Genomic DNA, 24,853 nt, shown 5'->3' on the forward strand with positions numbered 1-24,853 from the left:
ACCAAGAACCATAACCTCTGTTGTTCTTTCTTTTAACAGAAAAGACTTCACAATAAACTCCACAGAGATTGCATCAGACTGTCCACGTGCTTTTAAATCTTCCAACCTTGACTTTGGCAGTGCATATACCTATGTGATCAGAAGGGCGGTTAGTAGTTCATTCTACCACAAAAGACAGCCAGGTCAACTTCGGCTGGCATGAACCCTCACAGACACTCAGGAGTCTCATGATTAACTAGAGGAATTGGAATCTGTAAATGGGTTTAGGACTAATTCAACTCACCACTAATCTTTTTTTTAATTGTGCAAGTGTGTGTGTGTGTGTGTGTGTGTGTGTGTGTGTGTACAGCCTATAGGAGTCTGTTCTCTCTTTCCACTGTGTGGATCGCAGGGTTCAAACTCAGGTTGTAAATTTGATGGCAAGCCCCTTTCCCCACCGAGCCATCTCACTGGCCCACCACAGATTCTCTAACTTACTGTTGACTTAAGTTGACTGTAGAATAAAACCCAGCAGACTTAGTCACACAGTAGTTAAACGTTCCTATTGACCAGTATTTGATGCTTCCTTATGGACTGCTGACTTGAGGATTTAATGTTTAAAGGGGGCAAGGTTTTAACTGACAGGCTCCCAACATTGCACAGTTACATTTAAAATGGGCACTGACGTCCTAAGTTCCCCGATTTAACCTCAGAAGATCAACTCAATTTGTCTTTATGAACATTGTTATTCTAAACGTTCTCTCTGCCTCCCTCTCAACTGCCTGCTTGTCGCTTTAACGGTCTAGAGTGATGGCTGCCTGGAAGTGAAGGAATTTGAAGACATCCCGCCCAACACAGTGAACATGGCCCTGCAGATCCCGCAGTACTTCCTTCTCACCTGTGGCGAAGTGGTCTTCTCTGTCACGGGACTGGAGTTCTCATATTCCCAGGTCTCTTGTTTCCTCCTCCCTTCTGCTACCTGCTGCCCTCAGAAAAATGAGGAGGGAACTCGCTCAGTTTGAGTCTGGGATATCCCTGTGCTTAGAACCTCTTTTGTTTGTTGGTTGTGTAAGACAGGTCTTAGTCTGTAGCCCAGGCTAGCCTGCAATTCACCATCCTCCTGCCTCAGGCTTTCAAGTACTGGAATGGTAGGCATGCACCAGCACGTATAGCTTGTTGATAGATTTTTTTTTGATTCTAGAAAGCATTATGGTGCTGTATCAGTTACTTTCTGCGGAAGTGTTACGCTGTATCAGTTACTCTTTCCTGCTGTGATGAGACACCAGGACTAAAAGCAACTTCCAGAAAGAAGGGTGTATGTGGGCTGTGGTTATGATGAGTGTCCGTCATGGCAGCACATGGTAGCCAGAACAGGAAGCTGAGCGCTCGCATCTTGAATCACAGGCACAAAGCAGAGAGAATGAGCAGAGAGTGGAACAAGGTTTTAAACTCTCAAAGCCCACCTCCAGCAAGGCCACACCTCTCCCAAACACCAACAACCACTTGGAACAAAGTGTACAAATGCCTGATCTTACGTGGGATGTTTCTCATCCAAAGAACCACAGGTGTCTTGCACAGAGCAAGGCCTAATATCCGTGGGAATACTATACTGTTCATTTTGAGGGGCCACAGACATATACTATACTCCCAGATCACACTAACACTAGAGTCCCAAAGGGAGAACGGCATATTAAGGACGCTGCCAGGGTCCGAGTAGCAGACTCTGCATTTTGTAATATCCAAAAGGCACCAGTTATGCACAGAAGTACTTGTCTATAGGTCTGCGTTCTGGTTACATTTAAGGTCTGGTTGATGTCTCTCTGCCACTCCCAGTGACCACATCAAGTCACATCTGCTAAGAACAAATATAGCCCCTTTACTCTTAAGGCTGGAGATATAGCTCAGTTGATAGATCACTTGTCTCACGTGCTTGAAGCCATGGGTTCAATTCACAGCACTGTCTGAAACCAGGTGTGGTGGTGCACGCCTGTAATCCCTGTCCTGGGGAGGGAGTGGCAGGAAGATCAGAAGTTCAAGATCATCCTTGGCTACATAGTAAGTCTGAGGTCAGCAGAGATGTGTAACACCCTACCTCAGAAAAATCCTTTTTTTTTTTTTTTTTTTTTTTTTTTGCTTTTAAGTACATTTGGCTAATGACTTAGAGTTCCATTGCTGTGAAGAGACACCATGACCATGGCAACTCTTATAAAGGAAAATATTTAACTGAGGTGGTGACTTATAGTTTCAGAGGTTTAGTCCGTTATCATTATGGTGGGGATCATGGCAGCATGCAGGCAGATATGGTGCTGGAGAAGGAGCTGAGAGTTCTACATCTTGATCCAAATGCAACAGGAAGTCAACTAAATTAGGCATCACTTGAGCATAGGAGACCTCAAAACCCACCCCCACGATGACACACTTCCTCCAACAAGGCCACACCTACTCCAACAAAGCCACACCTCCTAATTGTGACGCTCCCTATAAGCTTATGGGGGCCAAAACTACCACAGCTAATTAGACAAATTTTATTGGTACCCCAATTAGAGCTCAATGTCTAAGTATTTGTCAAAACCACAGTTAAAGGTGTTGCACTCTGGCATCTTGTCCTTCAGTATTTGTGATAGTCAGCATGGGCGGGTCACCCCTTTCTGTGATGACCGCGCTGTCTGACACACGCCAGGGCCTGATATCAGTAGTGAGAGCTTGAGGAAGGACATGGCAGGGAAGCTACTGAAGGGAAAGTTTGCAGCCCAGACAGTAGCTCCTCTTGGGGGAGTGTGGGGCGTTTACCCAACCACCCCCACAGTTCCCCAGAGTTTTCTTGAGTGCAAGCAGCAGGAAATATTAGATAGAAGGATTTATTGCGGAGAATATTGAGGAGATAAACATATAGAAAATAAAGGATAGCCTCGAGAGGGCCTGGAACCTTTTCCAACAGCCCCGACTGTCTCTGCCCCAGGGTTTTTATAGAGACGCCAAGGGGTGGAGCAAAAGACCTCCTCCCCCAGCACAGCCAAGTGCAGACCATCCCAGACACCTGCACTCAGGCCCGTGGTCTAATCATCCTCTATGAGGACCTGCTGGGCAAAGCCACGAGGAACCGAGAACGGGCTCCCACAGGGGAGAACGTGCCACAGATGGCTGTGCCTGGAAGCTTGTGAGCAGAGTCCATCCACCTGTAGCTCTGCCCCTGTTACTAAGACAACACTGTGTGTCCAAGTCTGCATCAGGAGGGTTTGTGTGTCTCCTCACACAAATGGTGCCCTCCTTATGTTGACATGAACCTGACCTTTTTTTAATTTACTCATCTATATGTTCATATGTAGAGCAGGGTCATGCTCTGTAGCCAAGGGATCAAACTCATGATCTTTGTGCCTCAGCCTCCCAAGTGCTGGGATCACACTGAGCAAACCTGACCTCTCCTCTGCACTTCAGGGATCACAACAGGAAGCAGGTTGTGATCCACTCTGCTTTGCTTCCTCAGGCCCCTTCTAACATGAAGTCGGTGCTTCAAGCAGGCTGGCTTTTAACCGTGGCAGTTGGCAACATCATCGTGCTCATTGTGGCGGGGGCCGGCCACTTCGAAAAACAGGTACGAGGGGAAAGAAGGTTGGACATGCCTAATAGTGTTTTCTGTAGATTTTGAGACAGGGTCTTATGTAGCCCAGACTGGCTTCAAACTTGCTGTGTAGCTGAGGATGACTTTGAACTTCTAACCTTCCTGGTTATCACCAGGACCCTCCCCAGCTGTCTATAAAGATGTATCCATTTGAGTCACAGCCTTGTTGCACACAAGGTCTACCTGATGGTTTCCTGTCACCATAGCAGTTACGTTGTTTCCTGTGTCAGGAATGGCCATCGGGCTGCATGCCCTTGAGCCCAGGTACTGTCAAGAAACATATATGTGTAACTATGCATATGTGTGTATGTATGTGCACCATGTACCTGCAGGTGCCCATGGAGGCCAGAAGAGCACTAGGTCCCCTAGGCTGGAGTTTTGGGGTTTGTGGGTATGCTGGGAACCCAACCAGAGACCTCTGGCAGATACTCAGAGCTATGAAGCCATCTCTCTGGCCGTGTTCAGCACACTCTTTGTCCTGCAAGGCTACTGCTTGGTCTTTGCCATTTCCCATCCTTCTGGCACCAGCCATAAATCTTAAGAATTTCAGAAAATTCCTGGCCAGTGGTGGTGGACACCTTTAATCCCAACACTGGGGAGGCAAAGGCAGGTGGATCTCTGCAAGTTTCAGGCCAGCCTGGTCTACAGAGTGAGTTCCAGAACAGTCAGGGCTATAAAGAGAAACCCTACCACAAAAAAAAAAAAAAAAAAAAAAAAAAAAAAAAAAAAAAAAGAAAGAAAGAAAGAAAGAAAAAAAGAAAAAGAAAAAGAAAAAAAATTTTCAGAAAATTTCTGTCATCTTCCCAAAGATCTTGTGTTTCTGCACCCCATGTTAATAGGAAAATGTCACCTGCTCCTTGAACATCTGGGAAAATCTAGGGTCTCTGTGGGGTGCCCCCCATTTCCTGGCAGTTTCACGTCAAGGTGTCTTCTGCCTAGAAGCAGCAAGGAGATGTGCGTGCAGTGTTATGTTAATGTGACCTGTGGCTGGTTTGTTTGTTTTCTTGCTTCAACTCTGATCCTCCAAAGTGGGCTGAGTACGTTCTGTTTGCCTCACTGCTTCTGGTTGTCTGCGTGATATTCGCCATCATGGCTGGATTCTACACCTATGTCAACCCAGCAGAGATTGAAGCACAGTTTGATGAGGATGAGAAGAAGAAGGGCGCAGGGAAGGACAACCTGTATCCCGCACTGGAACCTGTCTCACAGACAAATATGTGAGGGTCAGGAGGCAAGGGGAGCCCCAGATTCCGACACGCGCCCTGATCTCTGCCCCAAGGGTCAGGACACCACTGTGTAGCCCTTGATGGAAAAGACTTCAGACTGTGAACCAAAATAACAACAAAGCTGCTTTCTAAGCTGCCAGCTATGAATCTGAAACTCTAGTGGGAGCCTTTTAATTGTTTTTTTTTGGGGGGGGGAGTTTTTTTGGGGGGTTTCAAGACAGGGTTTCTCTGTGTAGCCTTGGCTGTCCTGGAACTCACTTTGTAGATCAAGCTGGCCTCACAGAGATCTACCTGCCTCTGCCTCCAGAATGCTGGGATTAAGGCATGCCCCACCACACCCAGCTTTATTTAAAGCACACACTTCATTTTTTTTTTTTAAACACTGGGCCGTATCTTGCATTCCCACCACAGAACTGAACTTAGTTCAGACTAATTTAATTTTGAAAAAGTAACTGTACTGTTTTTTTCTAACACTTTTATGAAAACAATGTTGAATTTACAGAGGACTTTTTAAATAGTATATAGTGAGTATCAGCTAGTGTAAGCTGATAACTTGACCTTGAGTTTTTTGTTTGTTCATTTGTTTTTCTAGTTTTCTTCTCCCTACCTTTTTAAATTATATGTAACTCAAAAGACCATTCAGTGAAGGCCAGTCGTGAGCTGTGAAGTGACTGGTGTGAGATAAACTCTTCTTCTTCAGAACATGTGTTTGTGTGTCTTTGGGTAGGGTGGGAAACCTTCCCAATGCTGTCTGGTTATACTACTACATACATGCTCCTTCAGATGTCTTCAGAAGCTAATAAAAGCATCAACAAAAGCAATATTCACATAGGGGAAACCCCAGGAACATGAAACACCAAAATTTATTTCTTCCTGGTCCTGTTTTTCCCCAGGGAAATAAAAAAAAAAAATCTATCTTTTACTAGTAACATCTTTCTATGTGCACATAATGTATACATCTCATGGTGTTGTTCTTGAATTGATGAATATTCTTTACTCGAAGTAGAGATTCCTTCTAAAATATCATAAACACTTACTACCTAATTCATCCTACAGATATTTGGTGTGTATTTTGTTTTGTTTTTTCTGAGACAGGGTTTCTCTGTGTAGCCCTGGCTGTCCTGGAACTCGCTCTGTAGGCCAAACTGGCCTCAAACTCACAGATATCCACCTGCCTCTGCCTTCTGAGTGCTAGAATTAAAGGTGTGCTCCACCATTGCCCATCTTACTTGTTTTTAACTTCCACTCTTTTCTTTATGGGTATGTCTTTTTTTTATTGATGTGTGTGTGTATACGCACGTGCGTCTGCTGTGTATAGTGGGAATTAGTTCCACCAATTAGTTTTGAGGTATAAGCCTTAGGGCGTGGCTTCTAATCCTCCTATGTGACCACTTCAAAGGAGGGGGATGGGTCGTGCCCCTTCTTGAGGTAGATTCAGATGGTTGGATCCATTCACTCCCGGGCAGAGCAGACGGCTGTTCATTTGGTTCTGAGTTCAGGAGTATATCTTCCCCTTTATTACTTTAGTAAATCCTTGTTACCCCCTTAAACAGACTCAAGTGGATTTCTCATAATAGCCGTGTGTCTGTCTGTCTGTCATGTGTCTGTCTGTCATGTGTGTGTGTATGTCTGTCATGTGTATATATGTCTTTGTATCTGCCGTGTGTGTGTGTGTGTGTGTGTGTCTGTCTGTCTGTCTGTCTGTCATGTATGTGTGTCTGTCTGTCCTGTGTACATATGTCTTTGTATCTGCTGTGTGTGTGTGTGTGTGTGCCATGTGTGTATGAGTAACCTTAGGGGCCAAGTGAGGGCGTCAGATCCACTGGAGCTGGAGTCACAGGCAGTTATAACCCAATGAATAACATGGATGCTAGGAACTGAGCTGGTCCTCTGAATGAGCAGACTGTGCTCTAACCGGCTGAGCTATCTCTTCAGCCCAGTTGCTTGTTTTGAGAGAGGGCCTTGTGGATCCAAAGTGGCCTTGAGCTTGCTGTGGAGCTGAAGATCTTGAGCATCTGATCCTCCTGCCTCCACTGCCCAAATTCTGGGATTCAGGTATGTGCCACAATGCCCAAATTTAGTTGATTCTGGGGACAGAACCCAGGGCTTCCTGTGTGGTAGACAAGTACTCCATCAACTGACAAAGAATGGAGCTATAATTTAATAATCCCTGATGCCAGGCCCAGGATGATCCTAGTTGGTATTCCTGTATAGAGAGGCCACAGTTCTTAGATGTCATACAAGACACACAGGAAAGCAACTGCTGAACTTTGCCAAGATAAGGCAGGACAGTCCTTCAAAATTCCTGCTTCACAGAAGAGTCTGCCAGATATGCTAGGCCTGTAGGATGAAGATTAATGCCCCAACGTTACAGAGGAAATTTGGGTGACTGTCTAGGCAGCTAGATGTCTCTGTTGTTAGGTAATATTACACCCTTCTGGGGTCTCTGATGGAGTTAAAGACTAAATAGAGTTGTAGTTTTCCTTAGTTATAATAAAGTAAATTAGGTATAAAACTTTAGAATCACTAAGATAAGATAGATAAAGGAGTATTTTCTCTAATGACTGAATATTGTAAATGTAATTCTTACTTGATAACTGTTTTTGTTGTACATAGTTTTACTATGTTGAAATTAAAACCTTTCATTTTTATTTAGACAAAAGGGGGAAATGTTGTGGAATATTAGTTGAAGATGTGTTACATTTGTTTATGCTGTGGAACATTTGTTTAATGATGCAAAGATGTGTTACATTCTTTTATATTGCATTTATGTAACTCTGTGAAGCTGTGCTACTTTGCCTGTCTAAAACACCTGATTGGTCTAATAGAGCTGAATGGCCACTGGCTAGGCAAGAGAAAGGGTAGGTGGGGCTGGCAGACAGAGAGAAAAAATAGAGGAGAAATCTGGGAGAAATGATTGAGGAGTGAGGAAAGAAGGAGAGGAGAACTCCAGGAGCCAGCTACCCAGCTACACAGCAAGCCACAGAGTAAGAAGTAAATAAAGGTATATAGAATAGAGAAAGATGTAATAAGCCCAGATGGAATGATTTAAGAAAAGCTGGCTAGAAATAAGCCAAGCTAAGGCTGGGCATTCATAAAAAAGAATAAGACTGTGATTTATTTGGGAGATGGGTGGTGGGCCCTCAAAGAGTAAAGAGAAAACCCAGCCATGCACTGCAGCCCCCTCCCTCACTTCACGTCACTCCCTGGGTTCCCAGACTTCAGCTTCCCAGCTTTCTTACTCAGCTCTGGGAGCATTTGTTCACCAATTTCCACCATGTGCTGATCTCCTGCTAAGTAAATGCATTTGACTACTCAGGCCTAGTCCTTTATTGGCTTCTTCCTTGGACTCCAATTGTGCCTAACAACTCTAGTGTAAAAGCCTAGACTTGAGGGGCCACTAACTCTGCCTCTCTGCCTTCATCCCTCCTGCCTTCCTCTAAATTCCATGCTGATCAGCTATCCCCAAAACAGTGCACTATCCAACTGTTTAAGTACTGTTCTACAAGGGGAGGGTAACGCTAGAACAAACTTCACACCTTGTCCCTAACACCCAGAATATTGTCAGTAATTTTCACAGCATGGGGTCTTTTTCAGTTGCTTCGGTCTTGTGCTGCTGATATAGATCCACAAGATCTATATGTGTGTTTTGTTTGTTTTCATTTTGCAAATGAAATTTGTCTCTAGGTACTAAGTATTTATCTTTAAGTCAGTTTTAAACTTTAAAAATACTTGACAAAATGTACAAGTTTGATTATTGTTGGCCATTTTAACCATTATGCATTCTGCAAAAAAAAAATTATGTTCTCACAGTTTGTGACAACCAACTAAGGCTGAACATACACTGAACACTGCGCATGTGCGGACAGTGAGCTCAGCGGTCTTCTGGATTACCTACAAGTGTGCAATCCACCAACCATCCTGTAGTGTGGTTACTATTATTCTGCTCACAGAAGACAAAGGAAAAGCAAGTAACCCACTCAAGGCCATCCCCACAGCCTGGCTCTAGAGTGCCAGCCCCATATCCACCACCTCTCACCACCATGTTTAATCTGCTATAAGGAGTGCATCAATCTTAATCCTTACAGTAACCATGGGAAAGGTTTCACAGCCTTCATGTTGGAGATAAACCTGAGGACTAGGGCTGGAGAGAGGCTAGCCATTTAGATCATTTACTGCTCTTGCAGAGGACCCAGGTTTGATTCCCAGCACCCACATGGTAGCTCACAATCAACCATAACTCCAGTTCCAGGTGATCTGATGCCATCTTCTGGCCTCTGAAGGCTGGTACACATATGCACATGCAGGCAAAATGCTCACACGGGTGAAATAAAATAAATAAATCTTAAAAAAGAAAAAAAAGGAAAACATTGTTTTAAACTGAGGAAGAGCAAACTTTAATAACTTGTCTCAGCCATATGCCTAGTGAGTGAGCCAATATTTGAACCCACGTATAACTGAGTCTTTTCCCAGGAGGGTCCAGCATCTGCCACTTACCACAACCTGCCTGACCTTGAGACTATAGCACATAACAGATTGTATGTCATATAACACAGTAATAATGATGGTTAAGGCAGTATGGGTGACAGGGCCCTAGAGACCAGTATTCACCAGCACCCTGGACTGGACAGCCATAGCCACCTAGATGGCCATGTGTGGGGATGAGAGACCGGAACCCTGGCTCAAAGGACAAGCCAAGGAAACAGTTACCTTTACCATCTCAGAAGGAGGCTGGGACTCTTGTGAAGCTGTCCTGCAGACACTTGTACTTCCTCCCCACAAGCCTGATGGGAGACACTGCCATTGCTAAGAGAGGTCATGGAGGTAAGCTCTGACCTCACCAGAAGGCGGCGGTGGAGCGGGGCACAGGGACATGGAGATGGGACACTCAACCAGTGAGACCACAGGAGGAGAATGGTCAGCGGCAGTCCTGAAGAACCAGTGTGGCCAGGTCCCGTGCCTGACATCACAGACAGCAGGATAGCAGGACATTGCATTTATTTAATTTTTAAATTGTGGTAAAATACACAGGAAGTAAAACTAATCATTTTTAAGGTTACAGAACCATGACATAAGTCACATCAACACTATTGTGCAACCACCCCCTCCATGAGTCTTTGAGACACTTTTCCCTGCAGAACTGAAACCCTGCGTTCACTGAACACTAGCCCCCACTTCCCCTCTTCCAGGCCACCAGAGTGAAGACACAAAAAGGCCACTGTTCTCTACTGGCTTCTACTCCCGCTCACCTGTACCCTGTGATATGGACCTCTGCAGCTTTCTAGAGAGTCCTGGGTGTCAGGGCTTCTGTCCCAACCCTGGTAAAAGGCAGTTAATGAGAGGCCCGGGCCTCTAGGGCTCCCAGGTGTTTTCACTGAGGCCACTGCCACCGCCATTTGCCGTGAGCAGGGACCAAGCACTTTCATCCGGCCTTCAAGCATCCTTCAGGTACTGGTCATCTCAGAGCCACGTAAGGTTCCATTTGACTTAATTTCTGGCTCGTCTAATGAGACTTCTTGGCTCCATAGCTTAAAGGCTCAAACGGAACAGGAACTGAGTGCGGCGGGCAGCCATCCTGGCACCCTGGAACCAAGAGCCCCACACTTCCTAGGGCTGAGTGTCCTGAGAGGAAGAAGGGGAACCCTAAAAGCTGTCTGCTTAGTGGGAACCAAAAACAGGCCTGTATGCTGGGGAGGCAGCCCATCCTTAGCACTGAGCCGAGCATTCTTCCTCCCTGTTCCAATGCTTGGGGTCTCCTGGTCTCCATGTTCACAGAAAGGCCAGGCGGCTCAGAACCTGGGCGGACGGACTACGCAATGACCAGCAGAGGGAGCCAGTAGTCTCCTTCCCACATTGTGCCTGTGAGCAGAAGTAACTTCTTTCGCTGTTTTGTTTTATTTTGGTTTTTTGAGACAGGGTTTCTCTGTGTATCCTTGGCTGTCCTGGATCGCGCTGTAGACCAGGCTGGCTTTGAACCTGTAGATTCTCCTGCCTCTGCCTCCCAAGTGCTGGGATTGAAAGTGTGCACTGCCACTGCCCCAGCTTGTTTTGGGGTTGGTTTTGCTTTTTGTTTTTTTTGAGACAGGGTCTCACTATATAGCTTTGGCTGGCCTGGAATTCACTAGATAGACCAATCTGGCCTCCAACTCACTGCTCCTGCCTCTCTGCCATCTGAGATTAGTGTGAGCCACTGTCACTGTGCCTGACGAGAAGTGACTCCCAAGTCCAGCAGCCCCTAATAGGACCACAGACCTTCAGTGGACCAAACTTCAGCAATCCACTAAAAGTTTTACTTGGGTTCTTAGTACAGTTTATAAACCTAGACAGAATTCACGATAGGTCCCATGGTGTCTAAAAACCACAACCCACGTGTATTCAATAATTATTTACTAAGAACCACGCAGGTATCCAGGAGAGAGTGGATTGATAGCCAGCCAGAGAGTAAACAGAGTGGGGGGAGGAGGGAAGAGTCCGATTGTCCATTATCCCCAAAGAGCTCACAAGAAAGATGAAATAAGAATGTAAAGCTCTAGGTAACCAAAGGAAAGTATGCACAGCCTGGAGGCCATTCACCCCCAGAGCAAAGCTGGACCGTCTGACACACGTAGAGCATGGAGGAGACTTTCCCCACGTGGAATACTCTGACCAAAGTACAACCAATTTAAGGATATCTTGTCGGTGGGTTTGAAGCACACACGCACGCACGCACGCACGCACGCACGCGCACGCTCGCTCGCTCACTTGCACACAACACACAGAAGTACCAAGGCTGGGCAGTTACCCTCCAAAGGCTGTGGCAGGGGGTAAGAAGTGTAGATCTGCCTTATCTTTTGTTAGCTCTGTGCACTTGCACAGAATGAAGAGACAATGTCATCGTGTATCCCTCGGAGCTGCTGGGAGGTGGCCAGTTGAGTTCATTCTTGGTTCTGTTTGTTCAACGGTTGGCTACTGATCACCCACCCTGAACCAACCCGGCCTAGACACTCTGGGTACATCAAATAATTAAAAGATCCAAGCCACTGTGGCAGCATAGACAATCAACAAGGAAACCTTGGGCAAGGGTTTGATACTGGGGAAGGTGCTGAGGATGTAAAGACATGGAGCAGGCCTCAGCTGTGCAGTGTGTGCCTGCCAAGTTTGGAGCTCTAGGTTGTGGTCATATTGTGTTCCCCAAAATATTGTGCACCCTAATAAACTTATCTGGGGTCAGAAAAAAGAACAGCCGCTAGATATAGAGGCCAGAAAATGGTGGCACACACTCTTTTAATCCTAGCATTCCAGAGGCAGAGATCCCTGAATCTCTGAGTTCAAAGCCACACTGGAAACAGCCAGGCATGGTGACACATGCCTTTAATCCCAGGAAGTGATGGCAGGAAGCAGAAAGGTATTTAAGGCATGAGGACGAGGAACTAGGCTGGTTAAGCATTCAGGCTTTCGAGCAGCAGTTCAGCTGAGATCCATTTGGATGAGGACTCAGAAGCTTCCAGTCTGAGGAAACAGGATCAGCTGAGGAACTGTCGAGGTGAGGTAGCTGTGGCTTGTCCTGCTTCTCTGATCTTCCAGCATTCACCCCAATACCTGGCTCCAGGTTTGTTTTTATTAATAAGACCATTTAAGATTCTTGCTACACTAGATTCCATATAAATAAGAAAGATGTTGCTGGTCGGCAGGAAGGGAACTTCTGCTGGGATAGTTGGAACCGTCATGATGGGGTCCTAAAGGGACACAGCCGCAGTTCCAAAGGGCAAAGGAATTCCCTGTTTCTGTTTCCAGAAGGGCTGGTGGTGGAAGTTCCATACCGTGTGACTTAGCCTGTGTACCAGGAGTCTTCAGGCCCAAAGACACTAAATAAAAGAAAGTTGTGCAGAGTCAGGCGGATCTCTGTGAGTTCGAGGCCAGCCTGGTCTACAGAGAGAGATCCAGGACAGGCACCAGGACTACACAGAGAAACCCTGTCTCAAAAAACCAAAAAAAACAAGCAAACAAAAAAGTTGTAACTCAAGCTTGTCTTGGGCCTGGGGCTGGGGGAGGCTGGCCTTGCAGCTGGGAGAGGGAGGGATCCCGCAAGGCCACAGCAGGTGCTTATCAACAAGAGAGGCTGCAGCGGGTGTGGATGGTTTGTCAGGGGAAGGAGGGCACAGCAGTTAGAGGTTTGTGATCTAACGTTGGATCCCCCTTCACATTAAAGCGGTGCATGATGGCTCGAGCCTGTGATCCCAGCACTTGGAGGTGGAAGGACAGGGTCAAGAGTTCAGCTTATCTCAGCTCTCATCAGCTACACAAGTCATTAAGACCAGCCTGAACACGTGGAAGGACAACTTAGGAAAGGATGGTCGGAAAGCGTCTAAGCCACCCTCAGGGTGAGGAAAGCCATTGTACAGGACTATTCCCTGAGCCAAACCACTGCCATCTACAGGAGTTCCCCTGGGCCTGCTCGACAGAAAACTTCAACAGCTGAGCTGTTAATGGTCCCTCCTGGAAGGAGGGCGTGGTGAGGGTCATGAGACCTGCGCCTGAGTATCCCAACCAGTTGTGTGCAATGCTGTCCTAATGCACATGGCCTCTGGGTCTCGGGGAAAGGCTAGAGGATGTAGGTGGGAGGACTAGGGGAGGACCCATCTACACAGGCACTGGAGAGTCATAGGCATGCCAGGTGCGAACCTCCTGTGGGGTCCTGTCTGTAACCTTGAACCCGCCGCTCTGTAAGAGAACTAGTCAACTCTCTGGTTCCTCAGAATGAACCTTGGTGCAATCACCTCTTGGTTGTCGATGGGCGGTAGAAGGAGGAGGTGGGGGTGTTTACTTCTCCCCAAGGGAAGGTGTTTTAGCAACAGAAGCTATCACCATCATGGGGGGTGTGGCAGAAAAGCAGGACAGAGGGCACAACTGTTAGAATACGTAAAGAGGGCATGTTTAGGGTCTTTGAGAAGTAGCAGGAGGCCATCACACAGGGTTGAGGGCAAGGGAAGTGGTTAAGGGTGCGGACAGAAGGGACCGTGTATTCAGTCACAGCCTTATATGTCATGGTGAAGACACTACCTTCTCATGGAAGTGTCCCACACACTGGCCAGTGCTGAGGTGGGATCCCTCCAGCTGAAGAACCAGCAGACAGAGGTCAAGCATTGAATCAGGATCCCTCATGACAGACAGAAGGGCGATTCAGACCAGCGAGGTGGTGAGTAGGGGCTGCTGGGGACACTTTGGAGGTGAATAAGGCCAAAGGATTATGGACTGGATATCCAGTCTCTGATGGACTAGGTATGGGAGTCAAGAGACGGACATTAGGACTTTCAGGTTGGCCTTCTAAGGGCTCAAGTGTTTTCATACACAGAGCTGCTGTCAAAGGAAGTAATCAGCACCCCCTGGCTGCCCCTGAGAAGGCTGAGGCATGTGGCAGTTAAGCATTGTGTGAGGGAGCATGTTTGCCCTACAGAGAGATGTTCTGTCTTCCTTCTCCCCCCACTCCCTCTCTCCTCTCCTCCCCTCTCCCCTCCCTCTCTACCCTTCCCCCTCCCTTTCCTTCTTCTTTCTCCACAATTATTCAGTTATTTGCTTAACAAGTTTCTTCAGAAAGGACTAGAAGACACTTCTGGTTCTCTTTGTACCTTCACAGTCATGGGATCAGAGAACCTACAAGACCTTCAGCCAGAAAGAGACATGTCTATGAGACTCCACATTTGAGCTCCAGGGACAGCATAGAAGAGTGGCCACAGCTGACATTGCAGAAGCCAGGGATTCAACTTAAGGTCCATTTGCTTCTTATGAGTTGTGACATCCCCCATGGCGACTGTACGCCAGCACCGTGAGCCCTAACCCCCTGAAGCTCGGCTTGTCAGCTCGTAGCAACGAGGAGAGTGATTACCCAGGGTTCTCGTCAGAAATATGGGTTACCTGGAAGTGTTGCCCTCAGAGAGATGTTGCAAAATTTTAAATTACAAGGACCAACCCTCCCCATTCGTCCAGGACTGAGAGGTTCCCTGGCTGGAGATGAGCTGATTGCTTGAATGAAATGAAGCTGAGTGTAGAAAGTGCATCGGTTTTGCACATAGTAGGTACTCATACAAGCTCATCACTGGTCTATTTCTTCACCAACAAATACTTAGCATTTTATATACTTAGTATACTTACCATATACTAAATGTGGTTTAGTACATGGGGGTGCAAAGTGGATGCACCTTGCTTGCTTTGATAGATTTTAAGGCATTTGATGAGCACTCAGACCAACTCCTTGGGGTTCGACCACGGTTGAGTGAATAGTGGGGACCGTATGGCTGGGTGCCTTAGGTGGTCTTAGGCATTTTTTCCATCTGTCCTCTACAGACGCAATCAAACAAAACAGTCATCTAGATGGCTTCCAATTTCTGTATAATGGGAGTTTAAGAGGCTGGGCAGCCCCAGGGACTGGGCAATGACCTGAGCAACTCCAGTTGCCCCTAAGTTTTGATGGAGGTGAAACGTTAGTCTGGGAGTGTCCCATCATGGCCACAAGATGGCAGGAGAGTACACTGTGGTTAACAGTAACAACCTTTTTTTTTTGGTAAATGTCAGACCTATCAGGAACTTTTCATGCTTACACATCAGAAGGCCTTGTTAGACACTAAGGATTTATATTCCAGAAGTTTTGATCTTGAGATTGGTGGAAGTCTACTTGGCTAGTCCAGGGATTCCAGCAAGGGTAGCATTACTCTTCCTCAGGATGGCACCAAGGGACACAGGACACCAATGGCATTTACTGAATGGGGGATACTCAGCAAAGAGACTCTCAATTGTAAAGCATTTCCCACATGTCGGGTTCTGCATCATTTCACTAATGTCTTACCCATTCATTTTCATTCAACAGATATTGCTGTATTCCAGGCATTGATGTAGGCCCGGTGAACTAGCAAACGCAGAAACAGTGGTGGTTATTGATAAATGCTAACAAAAGTAAGCCAAGCAAGAAGTCAGAGAATAGTGAAGGACCACTATTATACTATTATAAATATTATACATTATCTACCAAAAAAAGTTTTGTTGGTTTCAATATCTTGAAGTTTTTTCCAGAACCTTCTACAAGATGCCAATCTAGGAACATATTTCATTGTTCCAGAGAAGTCCTTTAGAAATGACCTTGGTATTTCCTTTGCTTTTCTGGTCTGAATCCTATCTTTACCTTTTGTCCTTTTTGGACATTTTCAAGTCTGAAAATGTGTTCAGATTCCTCTTCTGTTTGATTGACACTTGGGACTGAGTACAGAATTCCAGCTGGAGGTGGTTCTCTCTTGAGAATTTTGAGAGCATCCTTCCTTGTCTTTCAGCTTCTGATAGCGCTATTAAAAGCCCATGCCAGTCTCAGTATTTAGTATTTTATGTTACCCATTGCTTCAACAAAATACCTGACAAAAGGCAACACATGTGAAGAAAGGTTTGCTTTTGGCTCACAGTCTGAAAGAACCGTCCACCATGATGGGAAGGCAGGGCAGCAGGAATCTTAGGCGGCTGCTCACATTGTGTCCACAGTCAGGAAGCCGTGAGGGATAAACTCTGATGTTCAGGTGGCTTTTTCCTTTTTATTCAGTGCAGGACTCTAGCTCAAGGGACGGCGCCAACATCCTGGTAGGTTCTTCCCCGGTTAACTGTTTCTGGAAACACTCTCTTGGACACACTCAGAAGTATGTTAGCAGTGAAGATTAATCATTGCATATGGGAGCCATTTTCTCCGTAGAAACATGTAAGGGCATCCTTTGGATCTATTACAGGTTGTTTATCCTTTATCCAAAATGATGGAGATTCTTTTTTTTAATTTTTTAATTTTACATACATTGGTGTTTTGCCTGCACATGTGTCTGTGTAAGGGTGTCAGACCCCCTGGAACTGGAGTTACAGACAGTTGTGAGCTGCTGTGTGGGTGCTGGGAATTGAACCCAGGTCCTCTGGAAGAGCAGCCAGTGCTCTCAACCACTGAGCCATCTCTCCAGTCCCAATGCTTAAGATTATAATAATCTGTTTTATTTAAATTAGAAACAGACTGTTTAGATTTGAGGACTACTTTTTATCAATATGGAGAATTTGTGTATATAAAATGAGGTATCTTGGGTTGGGAATTCCTTTATGTTTCCTATACAACTTATGCACACAATCTGAAAGTAATTTTAAAATACATATTTATTTATTTTTGAGATTGGGGTCTCACTATATAGACCAGGCTAGCCTGGAGCTCACAGAGATCCACCGGTCTCTGCCTCTTGAGTGAGGAGATCAAAGGTGTACATCATCATGCCCAGCTCCATAGATAGCCATCTCCAGTCTCTGAAAGTTGATACATAGTATTTTATACATTTGCATTTTGACTGCTACCTGCCACATGAAGTCAGGTGTGGAATTTTCCACTTGCAGCCTTGTACCACCAGCCAAGAATTTTCAGATATTTAAGCATTTTAGAGTTGAGGTTTTGGATTAGGGACACTCAACCTATAATTTGAAATTTCATGGTGATGTGTCATTTTTATCCATTGTGCTGGACGTTCGCGGAGACGTGCAAATGGAGAACACATGTCCTTCGAGTATAAGAAATTGTGATGGATTTTAGTTTTAATTTCCTCCCTTCCATTCCGCTGCTTGCTATAGAAATCTTATTTCAGCGTTAGCTCTCCCTGACCAGCCTCTGACACCCTACATCTTGTCTTCTAGTTCCTGTGCTTCATTTTGCTGAGATTGCCTCAACTGTGTTTCAGGCTTTCTCACAGATGTTTATTTCTGCCATCATGTCTTTAAAGGGTCTTTTCCATTCTGACTTGAAAGCCAGGTATGGTGGTGCTCACCCATAATGCCAGCCTTGCAAGGTGGTGGCAAGAGGTCAGAGCCTCAATGCCATCTTCATCTATATATCTAGTTTGAGGCTAGCCTGGCCTATAAAACCCTAGATAAATAGAGAGATGGACAGGCAAAGAAATAGATAGATAGACCAATAGACAGGCAAACAGGTAGGAATAGATAATTTAGGTATTTGGGAGACAGAGGCAGGAAGATCTCAAGGTCAAGGCCAGTCTAGGCTACAAAGTGATTTCCAGACCATCTAGGGTGATATATCAGGATTCTGTCTCAAAAAAAGAAAAAAAGAAAGAAAGAAAGAAAGAAAGAAAGAAAGAAAGAAAGAAAGAAAGGAAAGGAAGAGAAAAAACTCACACACAATAAATGAATTAATTTGAATTGCTATTTGTTACAATACCTGGCAATTTTTCATGATTGCACATCTTATAACAGATACTATTTTTTACATCTTTCTTCCTGTATAGATTGTTTTCTCCAAACTGACTTTTTATATCTTTTCTGATGTGCTTGTTCCTAGTATATTTTCCAAACAAACATTTCACCAAATGTCTGAGGCCTTTGTGTGCCTGCTGTTTAGGAGTCAAAGCCAAGAGCCCAGTCATCAGCTCTAGGTCCTGACTCACATCTCCCTTAGGGGATGTGCAGGGATGAGCTTTTCCTTGCAGAACTTGAAAGGTGCTGCTGGCATTGTGGGAGCACCCGAGCCTTAGGAAGGCTCTCCCATGCACAGTGTAGGTACGGCGTGATGGCTGCTCTTGGTTGTCAACTTGATTACATTCGAAATTAACTAAAGCCCAAACTGCTGGGTACATCTATGAGGGATTTTTCTTGATTGGATCATTTAAAGTGGGAAGATCCACCTTTAGTCTGGGCCACAGTTTCTGGTGAACGTCTATATAAACGACATGAAAGAAGAATGTTCTCGCTCTTTGCCTGTTTGCCCTCTCTGTCACTGGCAAGTCCATTCCTTGACTGGCATTAGAGCCTACTTCTTTGGGATTCCAGTATATATTAAAGACCAGCTGAGACATCCAGCCTCATGGACCAAATAACTATTGGATTCTTGGACTTTCTGTCAGGAGAGAGCCGTCATGGGACTAGCTGGAACCACAGCCTTTGAGTCACTCTAATAAATCCCTATTAGTTCTGTTGTTTCTCTCTTGAACCCTGACTAATACATATGGAGTTAGGCGTGGTCACAGAGAACAACTGATACTGTAGGTGATGTCTTTAGTGGAGGCAAATGGATGGGCACCCACCTCTGAGGGGCTTCTATATCCCATTGGCTGAAGTCAGCAGAAGGCCAAGAGAACAAGGAGCTCCTTGGTCAGCCAGGCAGACCAGTCTCCTGGGACAGAAGCCAGCCAGCTGGAGCCGGGCAGGTGGACCTAGAAAGGCCATGGGAAGTACAGAGCCAGGCACCGGCAGGGACTGTGGCATTGCCACAGTCTGCTTAACAACCAGGAAGACTCAGAATGCTGCAGAAAGGGAAGGGGCCTGAGAGAGCCAATGAGCGCTAGAGGGGCCTGGAGAGCCAATCAGCGCTGGAGGGGCCTGGAGAGCCAATCAGCGCTGGAAGGGGCCCGAGAGAGCCAATCAGCGCTGGAGGAGCCTGGAGAGCCAATCAGTGCTGGAGGAATACAGGTCCTAGCCATATAGCTACTTGTCTCCTGGAGCAAAGTTCACCTCAGCATCACAGTTTCTGATTCTCCAAAAGGCCACAAGGGTGTAGAGATAATGAGAGCAAAGTGTTGAGGGCAATGCTGAGAAGTGAGGGCCATGGCATCACCATGGATATGGCCTTGATGGACAGGGCAGCAGCTGGTGCTGTCTGTCTCCCCAGGGCCTCAGATCACACACTGTCCTAGGACCACTTCCTTCCAGAGAACCCAGGTTTCTTATCCTGCTAAGCAGCTGTTAGCTAGCTCTTGGTTTCTGGCTTAGAACAATTATCTTTCTTTTCTCTTATAATAATGTTTTATTTTAATTAGAATACAATTATATCATTTCTCCCCTTCCCTTCCCTCCCTCCAACCCCTCCAGGGTCCTCTCCCATTCCCTTTAATCACCCCCCCCCCAATACCTCCGTCTTAGTCAGTGTTCTTTTGCTGTGAAGACACTCCATGGCCACAGCAACTCTCATAAAGGAAAGCATTTAACTGGGGCTATGGGGGACATCCTTCTTCAAACCACGTCAGACCCCCTTTACTTATTCTAAAACCTATGACCTTTTTCATTATTATTACATATATGCATAAATATGTAAATACAACCTACTGCATCCGTTTACTGTTGCTTATACATAGGTGATTTCAGAACCGCCCACTTGATATTGGATAACCACATAGAGGGCTCACCCCGGGGGAAGACTAATTCTCCCTCTGTCATGCATGCTTATTAGTGTTGTCCTTGTCACATCTGCTTTAGGCAGCCATGTTGTTGACACATCATGAGTGAAGCTTCCCCGTCATTTCTAGAAGGCACAATCTCACAGCAGACTCTGGCTCCTAAAGTGTTTCTGTCCCTCCCCCCACGTTCCCTGAGTGTAGATAGGAGTTGCATTGTAGATGGAACCTTTGGGGCTGGATACATGATCAGTCATTTTCTACATTTTGACCAGTTCTGGCTTTCTGTAATTGTCTGTCTACTGCAAATTGAGACTTCTTTGATGAGGGGTGAGAGGCGTGAATATAAAGCAAGTAGAATGCAGGAAGGTATTACACTTATGTCCCCTTAGAACAATGTTGTTGTTGTTTTGAGACAGGGTCTCACTATGTAGGTCTGGCTATCCTGAAACTCACCATGTAGACCAGACTGGTCTCAAATTTACAGAGGTCCGCCTGCCTCAATAGAAACTTTTCTTTGGATGGTTTGACCTGAGAGAGGAGTTCAATTTAGGTCAGGAGACCATGGCTTCTCTGTGAGGCCCATGGGGACCAGGCATGGTCTTTGCTCTTGTCTCTGGTTACCCTGCCAAGTGGCTTCTTAACATCACAGATCTCTTTCTGTGACTTGGATGTAGGCTTTGAAAACAAACAGACCTGTGGATGGTGACACACTTCTGCAATCCCAGCATTCCAGGGGCTGTAGTGGGAGGATTGTTGAGTCCCAGGCTAGCCTGGACTACACAGCAAGACCTTGTCCCAATCAATCAATAGATAAGAAGGGAGGGAGATAGATGATTGATAGATAGATAGGTAGATAGATAGATAGATAGATAGATAGATAGATAGATGATAGATAGATAGATAGATAGATAGATAGATAGATAGATAGATAGATAAAAGTGATCCAGTGAGATGGCTCGGGGGTAGGAGTGCTTGCCATTGAACTTGACAACCTGAACCTGACCCCTAGAACTCCCACAGAGAAGTGATTCCCAGAAGTTGTCCTCTGACCTCCACATATAATACATACACACACATACACACGTACACATGCACAAATATATAAAATACTAAAAATAAAGGCTAGCATAATGATCATTGAAACACTTTATTGCATATGGCCTAAACCACAAGATGTTTAGTATTAAAATGAGACTGAGAATTAGAAAAAATACCTTACAGTAAAACAAATAGCTGATTTCTGGTAAACTGAGGACTATATATAGTCCTATATATCCTGGAGCTCACAACGTAGACCAGGCTGGCCTAGAACTCATAGCGATCCACCTGCTTCTGCCTCCAGAGTGCTGGGACTAAAGGCATGATCCACCATGCCTGGTTCCTACACATTATTTTTAAAAAATAATAATAAATCTTTTTACAATAAAAAAGAAAAGGACCAAGGAAAGACTATATTCTGTAAGGTCAAGGGTCACGAGGAATTGGGATTTTTATCCCCCTTGGGTATGGTGATACTTTATTTGTACTGAAATGTGACTTTATTTGTATGTTAATAAATAAAGTTGCCTGGAGGTCAGAGCTAATAGTAAGCCATAGCAGAGCTGGGCGTTCGTGGCGCACGCCTTTAATCCCAGCACTTGGTAGGCAGAGCTAGGTAGATCTCTGTGTGGTCAAGGATACAGCCAGCATTGGAGACACACACCTTTAATCTCAATACCAACCATAGAAGACCTGGAGGTCTGTATAGACAGGCAGTGACGAGGCGGTCATGTGGTTGGGTTTACAACCAATGAGAAGGCAGAACAGAAAGTCTATATAAAGACAAACACACAGGAAGTAGGTCTCTCTTGGCTGAAGAGGCTAGCTGCAGCAAACGGGTAAGGCTCTTAGCTCTGATCTCTTGGCTTTCTTCTTTGCATTGGTTCTGTGTTTCTTATTTAATAAGACGGTTGGTTACATCTACACTTGGGGGCTAGGTTAGCCAGTCCCAATTTCACAATGCTGGTGGAAGACACTTCAGATGCCATGGTGAGGGCGGGGGGCTGCATTAACAGACAGAGACCTGAGGTCAGGAACCCAGATCTTCCTTAATGAACACGTACATGCCAGCTCATGGCAGCAGGAGACACTACCTCTGTCTCCAAGGCTGTTTGCAGTATCTTCCTCAAAAATAGTCTGAAATGCAGACACTTTCAGCTCACCAACTGTGTACATGTGTAGACTGAAGTTTCTTTGTCCCACCTGGCCCCACTTGGGCAGCAGCTGTTTTTATAAAATAATCACTCAGAGGCTTAATATTAATTACAAACTGTTTGGTCTATGGCTCAGACTAATTGCTAGCTTGCTATTACATCTTAAATTAACTCATTTCCATTAATCTGTGTATCGCCACGTGTCTCGTGGCTTTAACTGTATTCCATTACATCCTGTTCCCCTGATGGCTTTCAGCATCTCCCCCACTCCACCTTTCTTCTCCCTGTATCTCTCTTGGATTTCCTGCCTGGCTGTATCCTGTGTTGCCATATGCCAAAACAGCTTCTTTATTAACCAATAGTAGCAACACATATTCACAGTGTACAGAAAGACATCCCACAGCACACACATGTGAGTGAGACCCAAAGACAGCAGATGTCAAAACAGACTCATGTGAGGCCAGGCATGGCGGTGCATGCCTGTGATCACAGCACTGTGGAGGCTGAGGGTGTTCGGTTTAAGGACAACCTGGGTTACATAGTGAGATCTTCCTGGGCCAGAGGGAGGGGGAGGAGGCCCTAGTTATATGGGCATTTAAAGTGTAATAAAGCTGTCATCTCAAATCAATGGGACAAAACGTGGACTGATAGACTTTCCAACAAATGGTGGTAGGAAAATAGAGCAATTCTATGCAGAAAAATTAAATTGGATTCAAATGTTACTTAGAATGAGTTCCAAATGAAGTAAAGATTTAAATATTTTGAAAAATGAAGCAATGTGAAATTATACACATCAAAGTCGTCATTAGCTCGATATAAAATGTTCTCATTCTTTTTCCTTTTTCCATTTTTATGTGTATGTGTGCTGTTCATGTGTATGTGTATGTATGTTTCACATGTTTCTGGGCACCTGTGAGTGTGGGTTCACATGTGTACATGAATGTGTGTGTGCGTGTGTGTGCTCATGGAAGGCCCAAGGTGCATGTCAGGAATCTTCCTCAATCACTGGTCCACTTTATTCACAGAGGCAGGGTCTCTCAATCAAACCCAGAGCTCACTGATATGGCTAGTCTTGCTTGCTAGCTTGCTCTGAAATCCCCTGTGTGTTACTCACTCTTCTGTTGCTGTGACAACACACCACGACCAGAAGCAACTTACAGAAGTGGAAGTTTATTTGGGCTTGTGGTTCACGAAGGATAAGAGTCCGTCACGGCAGAGGGACACAGCAGCCACCCCCAGGCCTGGCGGGAGGACTATGTGTGCTTACATCTCCACATGCAAACACAATGAAGAAAGCAAGCTGGAAGCGATGCAAGCGTTTCAACTCTCAAATACGGCCCCAACAGGGCTGCACCTCCCCGTGATGTCCCCAGACAGCGCCACCAACTGGACAAAGTGTTCAAATGCCTGAACCTCTGGGGCACATTTCTCATTCAAATCACCACTATTTAAGCCTTCCACCCAGCTTTTCCAGAGGTCCTGGGGGTTAAAGGCACACACTTTAACCACCGAGCCATCTTCCCATCCCTGAAATGCCAGAGAAAGTTAACAGAACGATGATTCACAGAGTCAGAATCCTTCCCATTCCGAGCTATCAGGACAGACAGAAAGAGGCTAAAATGATCAACAGTTGCTAAGACATTGGTGAAAGCTTAACAGATATGATGGTTAATTTGATGTCCCTCAAGATTAACCTTTAAATTGGTGTAGCTTAAAGCATATCTTCATGGGATGGGTGTGTATGTGTGTGAGGGTGGTGGTGGTGGTGGTGGTGTTCATCCAGAGAGTTGGAAGCCTTGGGACAGGAATCTCCCAAGGAAAAGAATTCTACTCCCAGACTAAATTAATTTTTTGTTTGCTTGTTTGAGACTAGCTTTTACATGGTAGCCCAGGCTGGCCTCAGACTTGTGGCAATCTTCCTGATGTGAGCAACCATGCTGTGGTGGTTTGAATGAGAATGGACCCCATAGGCTCATAGATTTAAATGCTTGGTCACCAGGGAGTGGCAGTATTTGGAAAGGATAAGGAGGAGTGGCCTTACTGGGGGGAGTGTATCACTGGGGGTGGGCTTTGAGGCCACAAAGGCCCATGCCAAGCCCAGTGTCCCTCTTTCTCTACCTACGGATCAGGATGTAGCTCTCAGTTATGGCTGCAGCAACTGCCTGCATGCCACCGTGCTTCCCACTATGCTGATAATGGACTAAACTTCTGAAACTGTAAACAAATCCCCAATTAAATGCTTTCTTCTGGTATGAGTTGCCTTGGTTATGGTGTCTGTCTTAGGGTTTCTATTGCTGTGAAGAGACACCATGACCATGGCAACTCTTTTGTTGTTGTTGTTTTCGTTTTTTGAGGCATGTTTTCTCTGTGGTTTTTTTAGCTGTCCTAGAATTCACTTTATAGAACAGGCTGGCTTGAACTCACAGAGATCCACCTGCCTCTGTCTCCCAAGTGCTGGGATTAAATTACATCTTAAATTAACTCATTTCCATTAATCTGTGTATCGCCACGTGTCTCGTGGCTTTACCTGTGTTCCATTACATCCTGTTCCCAAGGTGCATCTCCACACCCGCCACAGTAACTCTTATAAAGGAAAACACTTAATTGGGGCTGGCTTACAGTGCAGAGGTATACTCCATTATTGTCATGGCAGTAAGCATGGTGGCAAGCAGGCAGAGG

At 45.5% G+C, this 24,853-nt stretch overlaps 1 protein-coding gene across 1 annotated transcript in view; it reads left to right on the forward strand.

Moving 5' to 3' along the window:
* Slc15a1 (solute carrier family 15 member 1) overlaps positions 1–5,028 on the forward strand; it is a 32,345-nt gene extending 27,317 nt beyond the window's left edge. Inside the window, exons 19-22 of the mRNA XM_059274282.1 lie at positions 40–148; positions 786–929; positions 3,464–3,571; positions 4,628–5,028. Of these exons, the coding sequence (XP_059130265.1) occupies positions 40–148; positions 786–929; positions 3,464–3,571; positions 4,628–4,819 (553 nt within the window). The 3' untranslated portion in view covers positions 4,820–5,028. The remainder of the gene's footprint in view (positions 1–39; positions 149–785; positions 930–3,463; positions 3,572–4,627) is intronic.
* Positions 5,029–24,853: the final 19,825 nt, after the last annotated feature.

Source organism: Peromyscus eremicus, chromosome 9 (genome assembly GCF_949786415.1).
Source record: "Peromyscus eremicus chromosome 9, PerEre_H2_v1, whole genome shotgun sequence".
NCBI classification, from domain to species: Eukaryota; Metazoa; Chordata; class Mammalia; order Rodentia; family Cricetidae; genus Peromyscus; species Peromyscus eremicus.